The following is a 21,256-nucleotide window of genomic DNA, read 5'->3' as shown; positions in this document are numbered from 1 at the left end:
TTGATTGAACCTGAAGAGCTCCAGGCCTTTAACTGAAGCAGCAACACACAACTAAACTCATGCATGAATGAAAATCGGGCCCAAGTTATAAATCTGCGGTTTTATAGACATAATATGTGGTTGTGTGTGCAGCGGTGTAGTAGGAACCTTCATGTAGTCAGCAACATGGCCGGCTGATGTCGAGGCTTGTGATGTTTTCTGTGTTGTTGTTAATAAAAGTAATCAACTATTTTCATAACCTGATAATTGTAAATCCTTAAATCAAGCTAAAATGTAAACAGTTTAAAGCTTCTCCAGTGAGAGGGTTTAAGTAGTAGATGGGTTCCCCCGTAAATTTTTAAAGGTTAATTCCAGTGTTTTTTTCAACCGGGTCCCTATTGGCGAACAAAGTTTTGGAATGGTTCCAATAAATTTCTTCAGCCAGCAGCCACAAACCGGGCTCTAATAACTGCAACGTATGAACGTAATCCTTACGGGCAGATGCACCCAATTCTAGTACATCTACCAAAAGTGCTTGTTTTTGCCACTGACAAGCTCAGATTGTTATTCCAATACCCCTCTCCCACCTAAATTTAGCGTGTTGACAGGTTTTTCAGACCCGGGAAGACCCACTTACAAATGCCGATTGTCTCTTTTCCCATTGCCAGTGAAGTATACTCCTTTTGGTCTGCTGCGTCATTCGTCTGACGTCACAAACACTTGCCAGAAACAGGGTTAGTAAACAGTGAGGATGTTAAGTTGGTAAGGTGTTTATTGATTATTGAATTACTCATTCAGTCTATTTATCAAACTTGGCGCCAACAAATATGGAACGACGTTCGAGCTCTGCTCGGACGGAGACGGGCGGAATTTGTAGCCAAGACGACAAGGAGTCGCAGAAGTTACCGACAGAGCATAACATCCGGTCGGAAAGGGGGCGGAGATTAGTGTGTTGACCTTGGTTTTGTGTTCCCATCATTGCCGATCGGAGCCGAGGCGATAATATTGCAGAGTCATTGGTTACGGGTCTGAATGCTGACCGTAACCTTTCCCATTAAGCAAAAAAGTGATGGGTTTTTTGACCAGTGGGAAAGCAGCTTAACTGTCTGACAATGCAGAAAGGATGGCTCAAGAGATAGACCTTTAGATGAGAAAGATGTTCATCTAACCTTCCATGACACAATAGTTCATTGTTCACTGCTGCCTGGATTGTTAAAGTTACTTTGTTTGATCTGAACTAACCATTTAAAAACACCACAGGATTTAAAACAAAGTCACACAATAAAACAAACTAATCCACAGCAGTACACCAGCTCAGCTCATGGACTGCAAGAGCCTGGAGACTTTGAGGAAAGCAAGGAAAAGGCTTTTTCTGGTTACATAATGCCACCTTAACAAAAACGCTCTGCAGGGATCTTTCTGTAATGTTGTCAGGAACGTGGAATTACAACCTGAGCTTGTCAGCGGTAAAATAACCTCTTTTATTGAACACACTTTGATCGCCCGTATATTCCCCAAATGATTACTTTGCAGCTTTCACAGCTGCTGGCTGAAAGGATCTACTGGAGCAATTCCAACACCTTTTGTACCCATTAGTCATTTTGACCCACAAATATGTAATATTTAAATTAGGGCCCAGGTTTAAAAAATACCTGAATTTCCTTTTAAGCCTAACTAGACGCATCTTGCTTTGTGTTAAATGTACTTTCTAAATGAAGATGGTGAAGCATCACATTCTCTCTCAATGACACAATTAAGTGGTTTATTTAAACTATGATAGCAGAATTGTTCTTTACCGCTTTATCTGTGGCTACGTTTCACTGGGAAACATATTAATAAAGAAAATATAGACAGCAAATCTCATGAACTCAGAAGGCATTAGAAAGCAGACAATTTTGGATATGATTCTCATAACAAGATGCCCTTATCTGTAGGGAAGCGTTTCAATAAACGTCCTCTGCAAGCTTTAATGCTCTACCTTTCAGAATAATCATTAGTAGATAGAACAAAGAGATAAAACACAGCAAACATCCAAAAAAGATGTGAAACACTAAAGATCCTGAACATGAAATGTGCAAGAAAAATGTTTTTTGGGTCTTTATCTGATACAAATCTACTCACTTCACAAAACAGGAGGAGGTAAATACAGAGCTGACCGTGCCAACAGCCTGCAGACTTCCATTCAACCAAGACTACGCCAGCTGTACTCACAGCACAGCCATGCTACAGAATGGAGAGTAGGCTGACCTTTCATTCGCATTACCATTTCAATCACCACAATCAAAGAACAATGCATCACATTGTATCTGCCTGCATTTTAATCAGAACAAACGCAGCACATCAATCCATAAAACAAATAACTACTGACAGAGAAGGATGATCGGGAGAGAGAATACTTTCTACCATTACATTTAATGGCCAAAAGTCAGTGGACCCTTAACTATCACAGCCCAATCTGAAACCATAGGCATTAATATGGAGTAGGATCCCCCTATGTAACCATTTCTCTGCTGAGAGGCTTTCCAAGATAATTTGGAGAAGGTCTGTGGGAATTTGTGCCCATCCAGCCAAGAGTATTTATGAGCTCAGGCACTGATGTAGGACAAGGCGGCCCGGCAATCTGTGTTCTAATTTCCCCTAAAGGTGTTTGACCGTCTCCACAGAACCCTTACCTCAACCCCACTAAGCTCCCCTCACCAAACTTTTTTAACCATGTTTTTATGGACCTCACTTTGTGCAACGGGATCGCAAAAAGGACACCTGCAAACGCTTGCAACAGAGTCAAAGGTAACCAATTGGCTGAAAATGTCTTAAAGATTAAAAAAGACCCTTCAATGGAACTAAGGGGCCGGGGGAAAAAACCTGCAAAAGCCCAGACCAATATCTTTTCTCGTTCAAACATTACATTCCATTAGATAGCGTTTTCCAGGCATCTTCAAAACCCAGATTTGTCCATCAGTCTGCCAGGCAGTAAAGAGCGATGCATTACAGAGTCCAGCTTTCTTTATAGTTACACTTCAGGGGGAAGCTGACATTGTGCATGGTAATGGTGGGCTTGCGTGCGGCTGTTCAGCCATGGCATCCATTTCACAAGCTCCCGACATATACAGTTTGTGTGCTGAAGTTGCACCCAGAGGCGTTTTGGAACTCTGTAGTCAGTGATGCAACAGATACGCCATTTTTTACACATGATTCAACCACTTGAGCTGCTGTTGCTCCTATGTGCTTCCACTCCACAATTATATAACATCAGTTGACCAGGGCAGATCTAGTGGCAAAGGTAGCATTTTTGTGGCTTTGTACAACCCAATTTTAAATGTTTGTTAATGGATATTTCATGACTATGTGCCGAGTTTCATGCATATGAAAGGGTTTTTGTTTAACACAACTGAATTCAATAATAAAGCAGGGATGTCCACTGACTTTAGCGTATACAGTTTGCCTCCACATCTCAGTGGGAAACATCACACTACTCATAACGTTTCCTCCTGACGAGTGATATCAAGTCAACTTCTGTCTTGCAATGGCTGTGTGCCTCAACTAGGGATGCTAAATGGTATTTGTACTTACTGATCATCATTTTAGTTTAGACAAAGAAAAAAATATTGCTTATAAAATGCCAGTAAATATAAAAGGACAGTTGCCCAAAACAAATGACTTGCAGGGTTCAATCTGCTGACTGATATCTTGACTGTCTTCTCCTGATAGGAGTACCCAGTTTGCAAAACAAGCCAAAAAATGTAAACTTCCCAAACTCCTTTTAACTTTATTCAAGTCGATATGTTTCTTAAGAAGACCTGGGCAAAAAAATGCATGCCCGAGAATGACAAAAACCCTTCTAGGGGAAAGAGAAAATACAACAGTGAGTCAAGGAATGGAATAAAATACATTTTTTAAGGACTCCACATACCAGAAAATCCTGGTTAGAAAAACAAAAGACCTCAGAGGTTGAGCTCAGAGGTGCTTTGGGAATTCACTGTGATGTGCAAAAATCATTGGCAAACTAATTTGACAGTAATTATACTGAAGTACAGTTATGTGTGCCTTTGATCAGAGTACGTATCCCCACTGTTAGTGTAAGTTGGGTGTTGTCCAGCACCTTGTTATGATTGTACGGTGATCAAAACTTTCCAGAAACACTGGACCAATTTCAATGATATTTCTGTACTGTAAATTTGAGACATCAAAGTTTGCCAATGTGCCAGGCACATTTGGAAACAGCTCAATGACCTCAAGCAGCAATCCACAAATTTCACTTTAGCCCGAATTCGTCCAATAAAACCAAGAGAATAAAAAAAACAAAAACACAGCATGTGTTTTCTGATGCAAGCAGGAATGTTGAGTGAAGAGGAAGCTGAAGAAACTCTGCAAACACACTCCCACAGCGAATGAAAGAAAGTAAACATTGCAACAGCAGAGCAGCATAGTCCTATTCATTGATGAGACAAGGTAGAATGGAGGTTATCTGAATGTAACTCCAGTCGTGTAGCCAACTTCCACTACAGCTGTTGAGCACTGCACGTGGTGCGTTCAACAGATGAAATCCAACGTTGACCTAAAGTCCATACCAGAGAAGAAGGTATCTACCTACAACAGTGTTATTCACCAAATCTGATGTCAGTTTAAATGTAAATGAAATGTTTACATTTTCATAAAACTTATATTATGTATCTAGAGAAATGTTTCAAAGCACAGACTCAGGTCACCTGAGGTTTGCTTTACAGTTGGTGATGACTCGATAGAAAAACACCGGCCTTGGAGAAAAAATGAAGCAAAAAAAAAAAACATGTTACACAAGACGCTTGCATTTCCCTTTAGAAAAAAAAAAGCTTTTGTGGAAAGATGTTAGAGTAAATCACACCAAGACCAACAATTCAAGGCCCTGACTACGGTTCTGTTGGAAGAACATAATTGAATTTTGTGACTAAAAACTGAAAAGGGGTTCTCCCTCAGGGACAAAACACTGGTGGGACTGAGGTGAAGGAAAGCACAGACACAGAATGGTTCCATAAAATCAGAAGGCTATCAAATCTCAGCACTATACAGTACAGACTCCAGTACACCACTGACTACAACCTTAATGATAAACATATATTAAAACTGTAATGGTAAAATTCACACATCATTCCCCTTCACTGTCGCAGATTTATAGTTTTATAATCGGGTGTTTATCAAAGACTGACTTCAGTTCCCAGGCAGAAATAATGAGCAAAACTACCTTGAAGAGTTTGATGAGCGTACTGTATTTTGAAAACTCTGTTCCTTTCTGGTATGCAAGTGACGGGCAACTCTTTTCATTGCTTCACTTAAGAAAAAGAAACTTATCATGTTTGATAAATGACCCGTGAACAACCTGTTCACATCCACAAAGACAAACTTCTTGGTCTTGAAGTTTCTTTAAGTTTGCCACAAAGACCTCTGCAGAAGCATCAATAATAACTGAGATATTAAAATATACCATTTAAGGCAGAGCATTAGAATTGGATTGCATGTGATCCTACATGTGCACTTTAGGAGGTGGAGACTAACTGCATGTACCTACAATATGTAAAACATTAGGCTACATGTGTCAGAGAATAACTTGGGCACACCTAATGAAATGCTAAACACTGAAGGAATCCTAACCTGAGAAAAAAGCTGAGCACTAGAAACAAGCTAGCGGCTGCTCAGCTAGCAGCCCCTCCTGTAGTTCTGTACCAATGACAAATAAAGAATCACTGATGATTCAACAACTTTAAGGGGGCAGCCCTAATGATTTCACTGTTAGATCACTCCATCATGTGCCTTGTATGCTACAAATTAAATGTCATCTCGTAATAAAATAACCTTTTCACATTGGCATGACATTTCCAAAACATTTGTATTTTTGACTTTCAAACTAAACCCTCCAGTTGTGCTACAAAAGCACAAACTCTGAATGAAAAGCCAAAAGTAGACAGTCATCAAGAGTTATTACATGAGGGAAGTGAAAGTCTTGACTCATCACAGGAGCCTGACCTACTGCTCACTGCTGACGCATATTAAAGGCTGACAGAGAGAGAGGGGGTGGATATCATAAAGAGAACCTCAGGCGACCAGTGACTTCTTAGTCCCGAGTCTACCAGAAACAAATTTGAAATAGAGGTATCTGAAAAAGTGCAGCATGGTTTTCAGCAGAAACAAATAGTCAGCTACGTATTCTAGCAGTTTATTGTGCCGAGTCTCAAAACCATCCATCACTGTTCTGCCATGTTTGTTTTTGTTGTTTTTATAGATATAGAAATTTTACAGAGCTGTCCTGATAACATACTTTTTGAGTGTACCGGTACCACATTTTTGTAACATAGCTTTAAAAATATATGTTTGTTCCTTAACGAATCCCTTTTTCCATTTAAATTAAGAAGCCAGCGCTCAAATGTAAAATACTGTCCGAACACAAGCAGCTGTACAAGAACAATAAACACAGAGTCACTGGAACCTGACAGTATAACTATGGATCATCTGCCATGATGACCTAAAATGTGTACTTGCCACAGCTAACATTTACCCTGTATTTGGCAGGTAGCAGATGATCATTTTGTACCTTGGTCTGCATTTGAGCACATTTCTACTATTAACTCTGTATACTGTAAAATCTATAATATAAGAGGCAGTCTGTTTTTGGGGGGTACCCAGAGGCAAAAGTTATTTCAACAGTATTTTCATTTATTTTAATTTGAAACACATTCAAAAAACACAAAAATTATAGCCAACCTGGCCTTGCCAAGTTTGCAATCCTGCAAGCTAGCTGTGCTCTTGCCGAGCACAGCCATACGGTAACGTTAATTGTTGCTACAGTGGCAGCTGCACTGGCGATCATGACAGCGAAGCTTCAGCTACATTATAGTGCCATCGTCTGGGTAATACCCTAACACAATAAAACACCTCTCTGTATTTAATACTGGTTTGTAGGACGCAGCCCACTTCTAACATTAAAAACAAAAGTGTGTCTTATACACCGAATTTTACGGTAAAGAAGACGGGGGAGCCTTAAAGAGACAGGAGCTAAAACGGCCCGTTTCAGACAGACAAACTGAAGGTACTGCATAAAGAGGCCCCATAAGACAAATAAAGGTTTTATTTTTATTGTGAACAATGCAAAGCTACTTAAATTGAGCATCTGTGTAAAAATATAGAGCTGCTATTGAGCATAATAGGTCCCCTTTAACACCAATTCTGCATTAATTTAACTATTGTTTGTTGCAGATTGAGTGCATACTGATTTGAAGTCTGTGCAGTATTAGGCCGACCTAATGTGTTGATGTATATGTGGCACTTTGGGAGCATTTAACATCTCCTTATAACCAAGTCCTTGGGTACACTCTGTACTGAATTAAACAGAAACTGACAGATGCCAAAAACACTATGGAAGAGACATCTAAAAACGGCAGCATAGTTTGTGTTTGCAGTTAAGTAAATGGAACACGTAGCAAATGGGGTACAAAATGCAAATCCACTGTAACAAGAAAACCTAATTTGAGGAACTGATGTTTCCCTGCATTTTGTTTCTTTAAGGGTGTACCATCTTGGGTTACTACTCCAGTGTCTCTACAGACACCCATTGACTTGCTGTCGGGAAAACTGCACACCCAGCACTTTGATCCAATCAGCACAATAACAGACTTCAACAGTCACCTGAAGTGTACAAACCTGTACCAGAGTATTCCCCCTTTCCCTGCAGTGTCAGAATTTTTAGCTGACATTTAAAGTCTCAACTGTCTGAGCTGTACACTGCTGCCACATAAAGACTGAGCTTTCATCCCCGTCTTTGTGTAGGGAGCAAATGCTCTTACCCCTTCAAATTTGTTCTTTATATCTTTTGGTTGTATTTTTTCACATACATGATCACAGGATTAGTTCATGATAACAAAAGAACACCACGGAGAGCTAGATGGCAGCAAGGAAAATGTAGCCTAAACCAAACTTGATTAGAGGGGCGTACTATGAAGGGAGATTAAGAGCAACCTTTTAGTGTCATTAAAGTTGGCTCTCTTGTGACCTGGCAAGTTTAGCATGGTAACTAATGTTGAACACCTAACATGCTCTTGAAGAGTTTATGTTCAGATGTATATAAACTGTGTAAAGCACTCTCTTACACTCATTCTACTCTTGACAGAATGTTCAATGAGGCATACAGATTCTAAGCTGACGTGATACAGTATGCCATTGGACAAAGTCATGCAGTATAAAACAAAACAAACCATGCACCATGTTGTGTTTTTTGCAACTAGAATTTTCATGTAGGGAGTTGCTGATGCAGAAAGACTGACCCCCCCTCAAGTCTTCTTCCTCTCATTTTACTCGGTCTGCTTCAGGTAATGTTAACTTTTAAACAGAAAATCATTCATAAACTACAAAAATGATGAAGGCACAGAAACTAAAGACCAATGTGAAATGTGCTCCTAGCTTAGTCCTTACTGGCTACCAGGTGTGTTAGATCTCCGCTCAGAAAATGGAATAGTCTATTGGTATTAATTACGCTACAGATGATACTTAGTCCATTAAATCTTCCATCTTTTAACTTTGATTTGGCCAAAAACTAAAGTTATTTCCACCTATCCTTCTTTAAAAGACACAGTCAGACCCATGTGCAGATCTTGAGCATGCTTTAAAAGCTCTACAATGTGAACATCAGAATTTCTAACACATTAGAAATAAGCGGGCATTGGGATTGCATCGAGGGGTAAATACATAAACTTACAAATTTACATGAAAACTAATTTTCTGCCAGCATTCCTCCCCCATCTTTGAGGCAACAGTGTTGCTTTTTGCTGCAGTGATTTTCATATTCTCATTGCACAACAAATTGTTCCTCATTACAGAAGGAGGCGGCACGCTACCGGTCCATTTTGTGGAAAAGAAGAGTCAAATGAAGCATCACTTATTTTATGGGAATGCACACCGAAGATCAAGAGCCTGAAGAAAACCTAGGTTAACAAAGGAAGTTGATAACCACCATTGTGATACCCCTGACTGAGCTTTTAGTTTTGTCAAGCATGTTTTGGGCAATGTAATGGCTTCTCTTGGCTCTCATGACTCAAAAGATTCATTCTTGTAACAAAGGATCTCTGATTTTTTCTTCACAGTAGCCCTAGTACTCATTTGTGGGTTTTTAGGTCAGTGTCCACCAAGATAATTTGTTTCTCACAACATCTACATAAACTTTAAATGGCCAATTATCTTAATACTACCATCAATTGGAGGCATGAGCTTGAAATGACAGATTTCTTATTATTCAACTGCTAGTAGATTCAACAGGCACGGAGCTGCAATCGACAGTCTACCTCCCAAAATAGTAAATCATTGTGGGCTATATAAACGCTGTCACACTGGAGGTCATGGTAATGTAATTTTCCCCAGTAACAGAAATGGTTGCAGTGTTCTCCTCCTCCTCCTCCCTCTGTCCACCACCCCGCCCACTTCAAGAAACAAGAGCACCCCCACACAGACCCCCCCCCCTCTCTCTTATAGCAGAGGATCTGGGTCTAGCATGGTATCACAGTAACCGTGGAGGAAAAATACATCCATTTTAATCAGGCCAGCGTCGCTGCTGCTGCTTCTGCTCTTGCCACCATCTAATTTGCGTGACGTCTCGTTCAAATAGGCTCACACAATCTCAATCTCTGTGAGCGTAAATGTGTGTTTGGGTTTAGTTTGGAGCTGAGAATGAAAAAGAGGTTGTGGTGGGTGTATGCTACGGGGAGTGTGTGTGCACATTACAAGCACTAGTTTTGATCCAATGTTTCCCCCAAAGGCCATTTTCCACGGTAGGTAGGAATTGAAGAGACTGAAATCTGTGCAAGACACAGGCAGCCAAACACAGCTCAGTGTGCCTCTCTGAGCCGTTTCATAATTTAGGCTGCATGGAAACTAGTGCTGATTTGATTAGTAACTGCATTGATTAAATTATGCCAAAGTCATGTAAATATTTTATGTACCTGAGGCAAGAAAGTAAGCTCCATAATGTCAGCAACGAGCACTGACCCTGGACTGCCAGACTTCCCATCTCAGTCCTGCAATTCTGTCTCATCATTTCAGACAGTTAACAGCCCATAAAAGAGCTACAGTGGAAATAAATAAACAGTGGCTGCCAATCATTTAAGCAACATTTAAGGTGGGATAAAACTAGGTTACTCGAGTTCAAAATAACTTAATTCCTAATTTAACCTGAGCAGGGAAGGCCTCTTAAATTCGAATACAAGCCTTTTTTCCCCCCTTTTTGAGTTGACAGTCCTGGACATCATCGAATATTTGCTGCTTCCAAACACCAGAAATCCTGTAATGCTGCATCTACAGTACGTCATTAACTCTATTAAATGTCCTTTTACAGTTCCTATGAGAGTCCAATGTTGTGTCTTGCAAATAGAGCCCAAGGATATGGGATATTTGAACGGGCACAGGTTTAAGGGGGCAAAAAAATCACCAGTTTTCTTTATGGTAGTGCATAAAATGAGTGCAGAGGTACTCTGGAGGTTGCTCTCTTGTTCGAATATTATTGAAAGAATATTTACCATTAAGTCTGCCTAGCTGTAATTCTCTGCTACTTGTGCTGCAGACAGTGCTGAGATTAGTTCAAACAATGGAGACACAGCTACGCTGGACAAACTGGATGATTACACTTTTTTTAAATCACCCCAAGCACTGTTTTGTTTTCTTCATAATGTTAAAAAAAGTTATTTCAAAGCAGCAAACACATGATTTATAAGTGATTAGCCCATATCTGCCGATAATATTGGCCATTGATTGGCCTGGCCCTTGTTTTTTTTTGGTCCTTATGCTTTCTCAATTTCTTTTTTTGTTGTTTTAATTTTTAACCAACAGTTAAAAACAAAGTTAAATCAACAAAGTTAGACATTAGACTAATCATCACTTATAGATAGATCACTTAATCATTTTAGCACAAATTGCTTGTATCTGTTTTGTCATACATCATTAGTAGTTAGCATTAAGCCCTGGGCTAAAGAACATACGGTTTCTCACTATGTTCTGGCATTTTACAGACCCATTAGTGCTTAAGAAAAGGGTTAGGTTAATTGATACTTTGAGTTGCAGCACGAGAGCAAACTGCTCCATAAGTACCACCAGTTGGTAATAACATAAAATTAGCCATTCCGCTCATAATTAGGCCTTCACTGAGATCACCTGCGGTCGGTAATTGGCCGTAGTCACCCCTCTCCGTCTTTGCCTTCAGCTGCCACCCCTTTTATCCGTTTTTTTCCTTATATCACATCACCCGAATCCCCCCTTTCATTCTCCCTCTCGGCTCCCACTTCAGGAATAAATAAATAAATAACCAAACTCGCTGGGGGTGGTGATGGCTGAGGAGAATCCCACAGTGGAAGTGAATGAGAAATCAGGACACGCTCAGAAGCCAACGCAGTGCAAGAAGCAGGGGTTTATCTGTGAGGGGCTGCGTGTTTTCAGGGTGAAATTAATTGACCGCAGGGCTAATTGGCCGTGAATGAGCAGCGACAAGCAGTTTCTGTACAGCAGGCAACACAAACTAAACGGGCCTCTCCATCCCCCTCCTTTTCCCTTTCATTTCAAGATATTGAGCTAAAACACCTAGTCAAAATCTGTTACTAATTAAAAAGATGAAGGAGCTTCTTAAAAATTAATGTAAATCACACACAATGGCACAAATGCCTCGTTTAAGCCCACGAAAAACGTTATTTTCAGGGATTTCGCTGCTAGTAAGCAGCGCACGGTTCACTAGCTCAAGGTGTAGCCACGCACGGTCATTTCTTCAAGGAGCAGCCAAGACAGGTGTACAGCTCCGTAATGTTAGCTAACCTCACCAAACACTGAGCGTGTTTCCCCAACAAACACACAAAAAAAACACAGCATTAGACGTACTAACACACAGTGGGCTCGAGACTTACCGTGGACGTTAATGCAGTGCTGGAGACATATTAGCATCGGCAGCAGAAGGATCCCCGGTGTGGACGTGACCATCTCTCGCTGTGTAACGTACGGTTGCTAGCTGAGCGCTCGCGGGCTGCCTCTCTGCCCTGCCTGCCTGCCTGCCTGCCTGCCTTGTGGCTCGCGCTGGCCTGCTTGCTCTTTGATTGTGCCGGTTCACGCGCAAACCACACATACATACACAGCGCGAACACACGCGCTCATACACACACAGACAGAGCAAAGCTGAGCAGAACGGCCGCTCGTGCCGACACAACCGACCGATCAGCAGCACGCGCAGTAGAGAACTGAGACCGGAGAGGAGCCGTGAGAATGAAACCGACGCGCAAACCACGCGCCTTTTGATCTCGTTCTACAACCACGCGACGTTGTGGCCGTTCGGGCTCCCGTCTTCTCCTCTCGAGCTGAAATCCATTTCCTAAATTTGACGGTAACGAGCGGCCTCGGTGACCGGTTTGTTAGTGGTGCTTCACAGAGCCCGTCACAGCTGAGGAGGATTTTTTCCCCCTTCAGTACGTCTTTGGCACATTGTTAACCCTTTACTATCCGCATAAAATATATAAATAATTAAGTATATTCCTTTTATGCAGTCATAATTTCATAGATACTATAGAAAAATACTTATGACATTCAAATAAATCATAGCCTACCCTATTGTTTGCTTTTATCAAGGATAGATAACAACACACGATCAAACAATACATTTAATATGTTAATACTAAACTTCGCAGAGATAGATGACAGTGAAAAAATACAGAATATATTCTGAGGTACACATAATGAATTTTGTGACAGCATGTCATAAACTTAGGGACACACAATATATACAGCATCATTTCTTGACAGCCTTCTGGACATATGGGTCATACACACGCACACACACTTTTGTTTGGATACTGATCTCGAATTTAATTTAGCTGCTGTCTTTTATTTCTCCAATGTGATGTCCAAATATTGATCAAACTGTGCTTTAACGCTCTGGCAGAATTGTTTTTATGAAACTTCTCAGTCACTAAAACCATTGAACACTGACTTAATTATTTTAGTAGCTGTCAACTAATAGCCTAAGTTATACTTTCAGTATCCCTCGTCACAGGCCTACAGGCATCTATACAATATCTGTAAAATACACAAAATAAAAAACATTCTAGAATACATTATAGATAGGCTTTAATGAAATATAATCATAGTAATCAGAGGTCGAGTGAAGTGATGTGTGGAGTTTTACAGTTTCAGACTGCAATGTTTCAGTTAAGTTACTGTTTAAAGCTGCACACTACTACTTTCTTTTTATCCCATCGTGTCTTTGACTTTAGTGGAATCCACAACTGAAACACTTCAGTTAGCTAAAGTGGCCACTGTGACCCCAGGTGATAACTTCAGAAACAGATATAATAAATTACATTTCCATACATTTCCCAATACAGTCTGACTCTATTTTTTAACAGGACCTGCAGGTGCATACTGTACAGTTTTCAAATGGCAAACTGATCGTTATCTAATATCTGCTTGGACAGTATTAATCATTCTTTGTAATGGTTTTAAAAGACAACATCACACCACCCCAATCTTGGCTTCATTACATCAACTTTCTGTTAGTTTTAGAATTGATTTTAAGGTTTTACTGATCACTTCTCAAGCATGTCCGGCTCCAAGCTGCAGAATTGTTGATGCCTAATGAGTCAGCTCGCAGCCTCCAGTCATCAGGTTGGGGGTCTTCTGGTTGTTCGTTATTTTATGTTCATTTCTTTTTTTATTGTTCTTATTGCTTTTGTTTATTTTTATTTATTTTATATCTTCCTATCTCATTTATTTCCTTTTTATTGTTCTTTATTGTTTTAACCCTTTTTACCGGGTTTCCTCTTTGCTGCATTTCCCTTATCCTTAGTCCTCTTGGTTTAACTTCATATTGACTACCGTGTTTTTGTCTTGCTGTGTCGGCCATGTTGTTTGGTTCTGTTCTGTTGCCTTGTGTTTCCTGTTTATGCATTGTTTGTCAAAGTTGTTATTATTAACAACTTAATAAAATATATGTGAAAGATGTAATTTTATGTTTTATTTAATGTTTTTTTTCATATAATCAAAATGTCATGGACAAAATAACATAGTGTTTGGTTGTATTTGCTCAATGTAAGGAAACATCCAGCAGGCAAAATCCTTATAGAAAACTTCAGTTCAGAAAATGTGACCTTTATGGTACACCAGGTGTGCCACTGTAAAAATGCATTGCTCCTAACAGCTTTTTATAGTCGGTAAGAAAAGTCACAATTACCTTAAGCTCATCATTGTATACATTTATATGACTGAGGATCAAATGTGTCATCATTTTGCCCACTAAGAGCTCCCACCTCTTCAAAATCATCACACGTGTAGTGTTGGTTTTATTGAAGATGATTTTGAGCGAGCACATGACTCATGTTTTAAAGAGTGAAAACCAAATCTTGGAACCAAACCCAGCTAATACATTTCCCCCCTCTTTCTGTCTGATGCTATTTCTCCCCATTTTGATCACAAGCTTTTGGATTTTGCAAACGGCTGTGTGCTGCCAGGTTTCAGAGGCTCTCTGAGTTCTTATCAGGGGATTGAACCTCATCCTCAGTGATGGCTGATGGCTGCTGATACACCCCACGGCTCATTCTGTCCCAGATTTTTTCATTCCCTGAGAAAAACACACACGCTAACCACTGTACAATTCTGTACCATGTGTGTCTTTGTGACTACTGCTATCTCTTTCTTGCAGTCATCTCCAAACAGACATAGCCTACCCTGAGTGCAGATGTAAAGGTGGGAAATACGGTCTCACATGAACTTTGATAAATCATTATTACTAGGGTCTAAACTCGGAAGACAGTTATTTTACTTGATCAACAAACATTACACTGAATTTGTATTTTTGCATTGGCAAGGAGTAATGGGGTTGTTTATCAGTAAAACACTGTAGCAGAATTTTGGGAAAAAAACAAAAACAAAACATAGTTAAACAATTCAAGCGGCAACCTCTGCTGATAAAAAATGAAGCCAATGCTGAAGTGAAAAAAAATTCCTCGAGTGTTCCTCGAGTGTCCACTTGAGGCTGGCTCCAAAGCCAAATAAAAAACATTAGGGCCCATGTCAATCTCCGATCCCATTTGTCATGAGTTTCTAGTTTAGTTCTGGTTTTGTCTTGTATTTGGGTGTTCAGTTATTATTTCTTGTTTTACCTTGTCACTTTGTCCCTTGTCATGAGTTTTCATCGTTTAGTTTTGTATTTAGTTTATTCTGTGTTATTGTCAGTATTTAGTCTTGTTCAGTATTTCACTTGTGTCTTTTTGATTAGATCATTTTCTGTTTTACTTTGTCACCTTGTCTCTCGTGTTGGTCCACTTCCTGCCTTTGCGTTTCCCGCTTGTTTGATTAGGTGCCCTGCCCTGATTGTTTTCACCTGCCCCTTGATTGTCTCACCTGTGTCTGATTAGCCTCACCTCCTAAGGTTATTTAGTCTTTGTGCTCCCCTGTCTCGTTGCCTGTTCATTGTCGTCTATCCTTTGGAGTCTGTCTGTGGAGTCCATGTCTTTGACCTTCCTGGTGTGATTTTGTTCCTCGTGTCTTCTCTGGATATTCTTCGTGTTTCCCCTGACCCCTCGTGTCCCTTGGATGACCTGTTCCTGGTTTTGTTGTAAGTTTTTTGCTCTGCCTTTTGATCTTCCTTTTTTTTGTCGTTTGTTGGATTTTAGATTTAGATTTTAGATTTTTTGCCTTTTGTTTATTAAACTTATAATATCAAAGGCTGCATCTGGGTCCTCACCTTTTTGTTTCTATTGAAACTGTGACACCATTGGTTATAGTCTGACAACGATATAGCCTCTGGGCACACCTGTGAACATGCCGGGGCATGTTGCCAGTGCTTAGAAATAACCGACTTCCTTTTCCGCGTGTTGCATTGTTTACATTGTTTTCTCTCTTGTGATTAACTTTATGGGTCTTACCTTTGCCAAACATTCAACATCATGATGCAGATTAGTAAAAAGTCAAAATTAAGTTTTGTCAGGTCTGTCCTCAAGATGAGAAGAAAACTACTTTTTGAACGGAGGTTGGATTGATCAGTTCTGATGCATTCGAGGAAGGCAGGAAATCTCAAAGCTGAACGACTTTCACGACACCGCATCAAGGGAATTTATCACAAGTTAAATTTTTGATCTAGCACGGATTGTCAGCTGTTAGGAAGCAGATGTCTGTTTATAGAGATTAATAAGAAGCTAAAAAAAACGCCCGATGACGCTGATGGGAGCCGGGATGTCATTACGGCGCATAACGTTCCGCCTGCTTTTACTCTCCACACGGACTGTATTTCCTGCGTACACCGCAGCCTGCTGATACATGACTGGTCAATATTACTCGGACTACAAGCGTACTACAAATGGAAACGTCCCTGCCTACAGATTCTACATTTCTATGTAAAGGGCCTGTGTTAAAATTTTTACGACAGAAATAAAAATTTTTACAGCCCAGTAAAAAGCAGCTTCTTATAAGCAGCTAAATTCTCTATTCCTCAGAAGCGTACGGGGGTCGAATTTTTATATATCTCACCTGTTTTAATTATCAAGCCATAAGTTATTGGGGTGGGTGTATACTGCTGGCAGGCACTCAGTCACTGAACTTAACTTTGCTGTGTTTGTGTTGTTGGAGCCATTTAGTGATTTTTTCCCTGCAAAAGCCAGACAAAAAATTTGGCATGTGTGCTTTATGAAACTTTCTGGATGTCCAAGAAGTCTGTGCTTTTCCTTGAGTTAAATTGGAGTATTAATGTATTGATATATTTGCACTAAGTACAAAAGTAGCAGGTATACTTAGCTCCCCTAACCTGATTTGTTAGCCTGTTCCGTGTTTATCATACATTTATTTATGTGTGGGACGGTGCATAGGAGTCAGGATTGTTGTTAGAGGTGTTATGTAAGTGTACTCGCCTTGTTTTGCTCTGCCTTTTACACACATGACAATCAGTCTGTTCAGGTTTCTCATATATTTTACACTGTAATCAACAACGCAAAGTCTGAAGCTTTCCGTGAGGACAGTTGGGCTGAAAAGAGCCACCTGTGCTCGGACATAAGAGTCAAAGTAAAGTCTACAGAGGTTCTTTTACAGTACAGAGATTCTGCTGATTGGTTGCTTTGGAGATGATTTTGTGTGCTGTCAGACACCTCTAATCAAACATGGCAGATGATGACACTGCGATGTGAATACCAGCAAATAACCCAAGGTGACAATTTACAGTAACAGATGGCTCCATTTAGGCCACTCTGCCCCCACATGCATGTCAACCTGTAATTATTGTGGCAGTTTTTCATGATCAAACAGAGGAAGAAGGGAGTGGATTTTCATGTAAGAGGTGCCAGCAATGTACTTCTTTACCATTCAAGAAATCTTCCACCATAGAAAGAACCACAGCAGCAATATTCCTCAGTAAAACATCAAGATAACTAGAAGTGATCTCCGGTTTAGCTCAGCGGTTAAATCATGCATCCCATTTACAGAGGCCAAAGTCGTAGATGGGTTTGACTCCCACCCTCGGCCCTTTGCTCTCTTCCCCTGTCTCCGACATTATCCACTGTCCTCTCCTTTAAATAAAGGCAACAAATGACAAAAAATAAATACAAATAGATAAATAGATAAATTAAAAACATTACTACAATCTCCGCTTTGTGGTCGTATGCCTCCACAAAAACAGGTTGCAGATGATTCATAAGGGTTTGCCACAGAATAATAGTGTTACTGTAGTGTCTTCTGTGGACTGGGGGTATTTTATATAAATATCTCAGCAAATACATTAATTTATAGTGATTGCACCACAATCAGTGCATTCACTGGCTCTCTGTTTTTGCAGAGCATGTGATTACAAGTGGGCTGCAGGGTGTCGCAGTGATTAGCGCCTCACAGCCAGAAGGTTCCTGGTTCGTATCCCGATTTTGAGTTTGCATGTTCTCCACGTGTCTGCGTGGGTTCCCTCCAAAGACATGCCTAATTAGTGACTCTAAAAATGCCTGTAGGTTTGAATGTCAGCGTTAAAGGTTGTCTGTCTCTATGTCAGCCCTGTGATTGACTGCCGATTAGACCTGGGTGTGCCTCTCCTCTCCCACAACCCAGAACAGGATAAGCGGTATAGATAATGCTGGATGGGTGATTGCCAGTAAACCCTCTTCGTGACAGCAGCTCCAGCACGTAGATTAAGGGGAGATTGTTCAATAATGGCATCATCCTTTGAGAAGAGGATCAAGAAATAAAATCAACCTGATGTAATAAAAGTTCCTCTAGGTTGCTGCGATATCGTGCTCAAGAGACTAGGACAGACCTGTGGTAGCTGCGACTTTGAACTTTGAGCTTTGACCACCAAAATCTAATCAGGTCATCCTTACATCGAAGTCGATGTTTGTGCCAGGTTTGAAGTCATTCCCCGTCTGATCTTCTGAGATATCACGTTTACAAGAATAGATAGGTACTGGCCAGTAAGCATTTTTTCCCCAGGATATCATGACGTCACACTGTAGTTGACCTTTGACCCGTTGGGTAAAACATGTCATCACATCCTCATTTTATCCCGCTAGACTTTTGTGTGAAATAATTGTGTTTTAATTAACATATAAAATCTTTAATTACAGCCGAAAATGTGTTGTGGGAACTCATTTAGATAGTTCATAAAGTCAGGCCCGGTAGGCTTTTAGCTTTTCATTTTCATCTCATCATGGTAAAATATGACTGTGTGTTAAAATCCAGCAGTTATGAGGCAGAGACTCGCACACAGCCTACAGATATCAACACTTCCTCAGACCAAACAGCTTTATCCTCATCTCACCAGCGAGCTGCAGGGGCACTCACCACTGACTGATATTTAATCACGCACAGATCTGGGCCAGGTTTTTGAAGATGTTTGTAGCCAAAGGGGGAGCTTCTTTATCTCTGTGTGAAGGAGAACTGCTCGTCCACTCTCTCTATGATCTTTATTTCTCATCTTAGCCTTTAGAGAACGCAGCAGACAAGGAAAAATAGGCTTAGCTGTGATTAAATGCCACATCGTCTTGTCCAAAAGGAGCTATAACATTGTGAAGAACGGTTTCAATAATTGGTGCCACAGCAGGGAAATATATATAAGTGATATATTTCACTTAAATAATTGAGAAGGCAACTGCAAACCTTGAGGCGTCTTCCTTACAAGATGACTGAAACAAGATGAGCTTCTATGGACATGTTTATTATAAAAGCACGGGCAGAAAAGAAAACAGAAACATAATGAAAATGTCAGAAAGAAAATTGAAAGCATGTATGGACTGATCATAATAAGTTTGCTGATCGAGTCATTTTGTGTTTAGTGATCGGTTTGGAAACATTTGTGTGTTCTTATTGGACCAGAGGAGCTGTTCAGCACCACAGACAGCGACACTCACAGCTGCCAATCTGGCAACCTTCAGATTGGATGATGACATCTGATGATGCTACATTTTGCACTTCAGCCCTGTGACATCATCACTCTGATAGATGACACTGACCAAGCAGCTCACATATCTGGAATTTATTAGATGCATCTTGATCTCGCCCAATAGCAAATCTAATACCGAAACTATCTGCTGATTATCAGACTAATTTCTGCTAAGCTTCCTGCTGTAGATTTTAGCTGTGCACCCTGGTACACAAATGTGCATCTCCCTTGGGGAAGGCAATTAGTAATTAAATCCAAATAAAATCCATATCTAATTCATCCAAATTCATTCACACATTATTTAAATTGAATATACCTGTTTCAAACGTGATCTTTATGCAATGAAATAGAAGTACAGGCCTTATATTAGTTATAAAACAACAGTCCACTACAAAGATCACCAGACCACACTTATGACTCGGTGATGCATTTTTATCTCTGGTCATCAAGAGGATTTTTTTTTCAATTAACACCTCTTAAAGGTGGCACCCACTGTGCTTTAAATATCCACTTGCATGCTGATACCATATTGTACCACTAGATGGCGTCATTGGTCAATGTGACAACAATATATCCACTTCATACCCACTGCTGTCAGACACCAGCATTACAACGTAATAACATTACGTCTCTGTAACCGTCATCCAACACTAAGTATACGACAGTTACTGCATTCATTTATAAGGTCACCTATCATTATATAAATAAATACTATAGTTACACATATTCTTTTTAATATAACTGAATCATACTTATAGTTATATTCCTATGTGTATTCATACAGGCCTGCAATTAATCTGTGCAGTTTGTTTTCCCTGTGCATTATTCCTGCAATATTTTAACTCGTACTGGACAACTCATAATGCTACACACCGTGTGTGTGTGTGTGTTTATAATGGCTGTATAATTTTCTGTGCAAAAAAACAACCGATCAACAACAATCCACAACGATCTACAAGGGAAATGGTGAACATAGTGTGTGGTTTGTTTGTTTTTTTACTTCTGTTATTATTTATAATGCCATAGTTTTTTTATCCTTTATTTTTTTTTTATACCTTCCGGCAATTATTTTATATTTATTCTGTTTTTGGTTTTTATCTCTGCTCTTTTCTGTTTGATTGATGATAGTATTTGTGTAATATTGTGTATGTGGATTCTCTTGGTTGTACAGCACTTTGGTCAACTTGAGTTCTTTGTGCTTTATAAATAAATAAACTTGACCTGACATGATTTTATCTCTTTATCTTTTTTTTTCTTAATCACTTGATCACATATTTATTTGTCTCTCTTTTTTGTCAGATGCTGTAACAAGTGCTATCAATTTCCCCTGTGGGGGATCAATAAAATTTATTTTATCTTTATATCACAGGAGTATATTATTATGTAAAAATATTTACATATTGAATATTGTGCCAAGTTTATACTGAAAAATGTAATTATGTTAATGTTTTGTTTGTTTTCTGGGTGTGATTGTTTCAGGAACCAAATCATTAAACTCGGGATCACAAATCAACTTCATTCAAAAGCAATTTTTAGAAATATCTATAAACAGAAAAAAATATTTTGACAATCAATCAGTTGTTTTAGGCCTTTATCAAGATCAATTAGCTCGTCAGCTTCTCAGTTTGTAACTCATACATCTCCAGGCTTTATATTGTGTTCATACCTGCCACCTTGCGCTCTGGGGATTTTTCTGTATTTTCTGTCATTTTATAGACTGACTAAATAACTGATGAATCAAACTAAAGTAAAGTAAAGTATTGTAACTCATAATGATCAGCTATGTATCTATCCTTTTGAAATTAAACCAGTGTTTTACTTTGGAGAGTCTGAACATGCTTAAACCTGTGACGTTTTCTCTGCTGCAAGTTTAAATACCACTACTTAAAA

At 39.7% G+C, this 21,256-nt stretch overlaps 1 protein-coding gene across 3 annotated transcripts in view; it reads right to left on the bottom strand.

The window, feature by feature from the left end:
* The window catches only part of vldlr (very low density lipoprotein receptor), an 86,519-nt gene extending 74,213 nt beyond the window's left edge, over nucleotides 1-12,306 (bottom strand). The window contains exon 1 of one of the 3 annotated variants that reach the window (XM_069677134.1): nucleotides 11,880-12,306. In XM_069677134.1, coding sequence (XP_069533235.1) covers nucleotides 11,880-11,952 — 73 coding nt within the window. In that variant the 5' untranslated portion in view covers nucleotides 11,953-12,306. The remainder of the gene's footprint in view (nucleotides 1-11,879) is intronic. The other 2 variants (XM_069677135.1, XM_069677136.1) reach the window with 2 other exon arrangements.
* Between the last annotated feature and the right edge of the window lie 8,950 nt (nucleotides 12,307-21,256).

The sequence above is a fragment of the Semicossyphus pulcher genome, unplaced genomic scaffold, assembly GCF_022749685.1.
Source record: "Semicossyphus pulcher isolate SPU_LCO1_2020_fin unplaced genomic scaffold, fSemPul1.0.p SCAF_28, whole genome shotgun sequence".
Lineage (NCBI taxonomy): Eukaryota > Metazoa > Chordata > Actinopteri > Labriformes > Labridae > Semicossyphus > Semicossyphus pulcher.
This window is presented reverse-complemented; position numbering and strand designations above follow the sequence as displayed.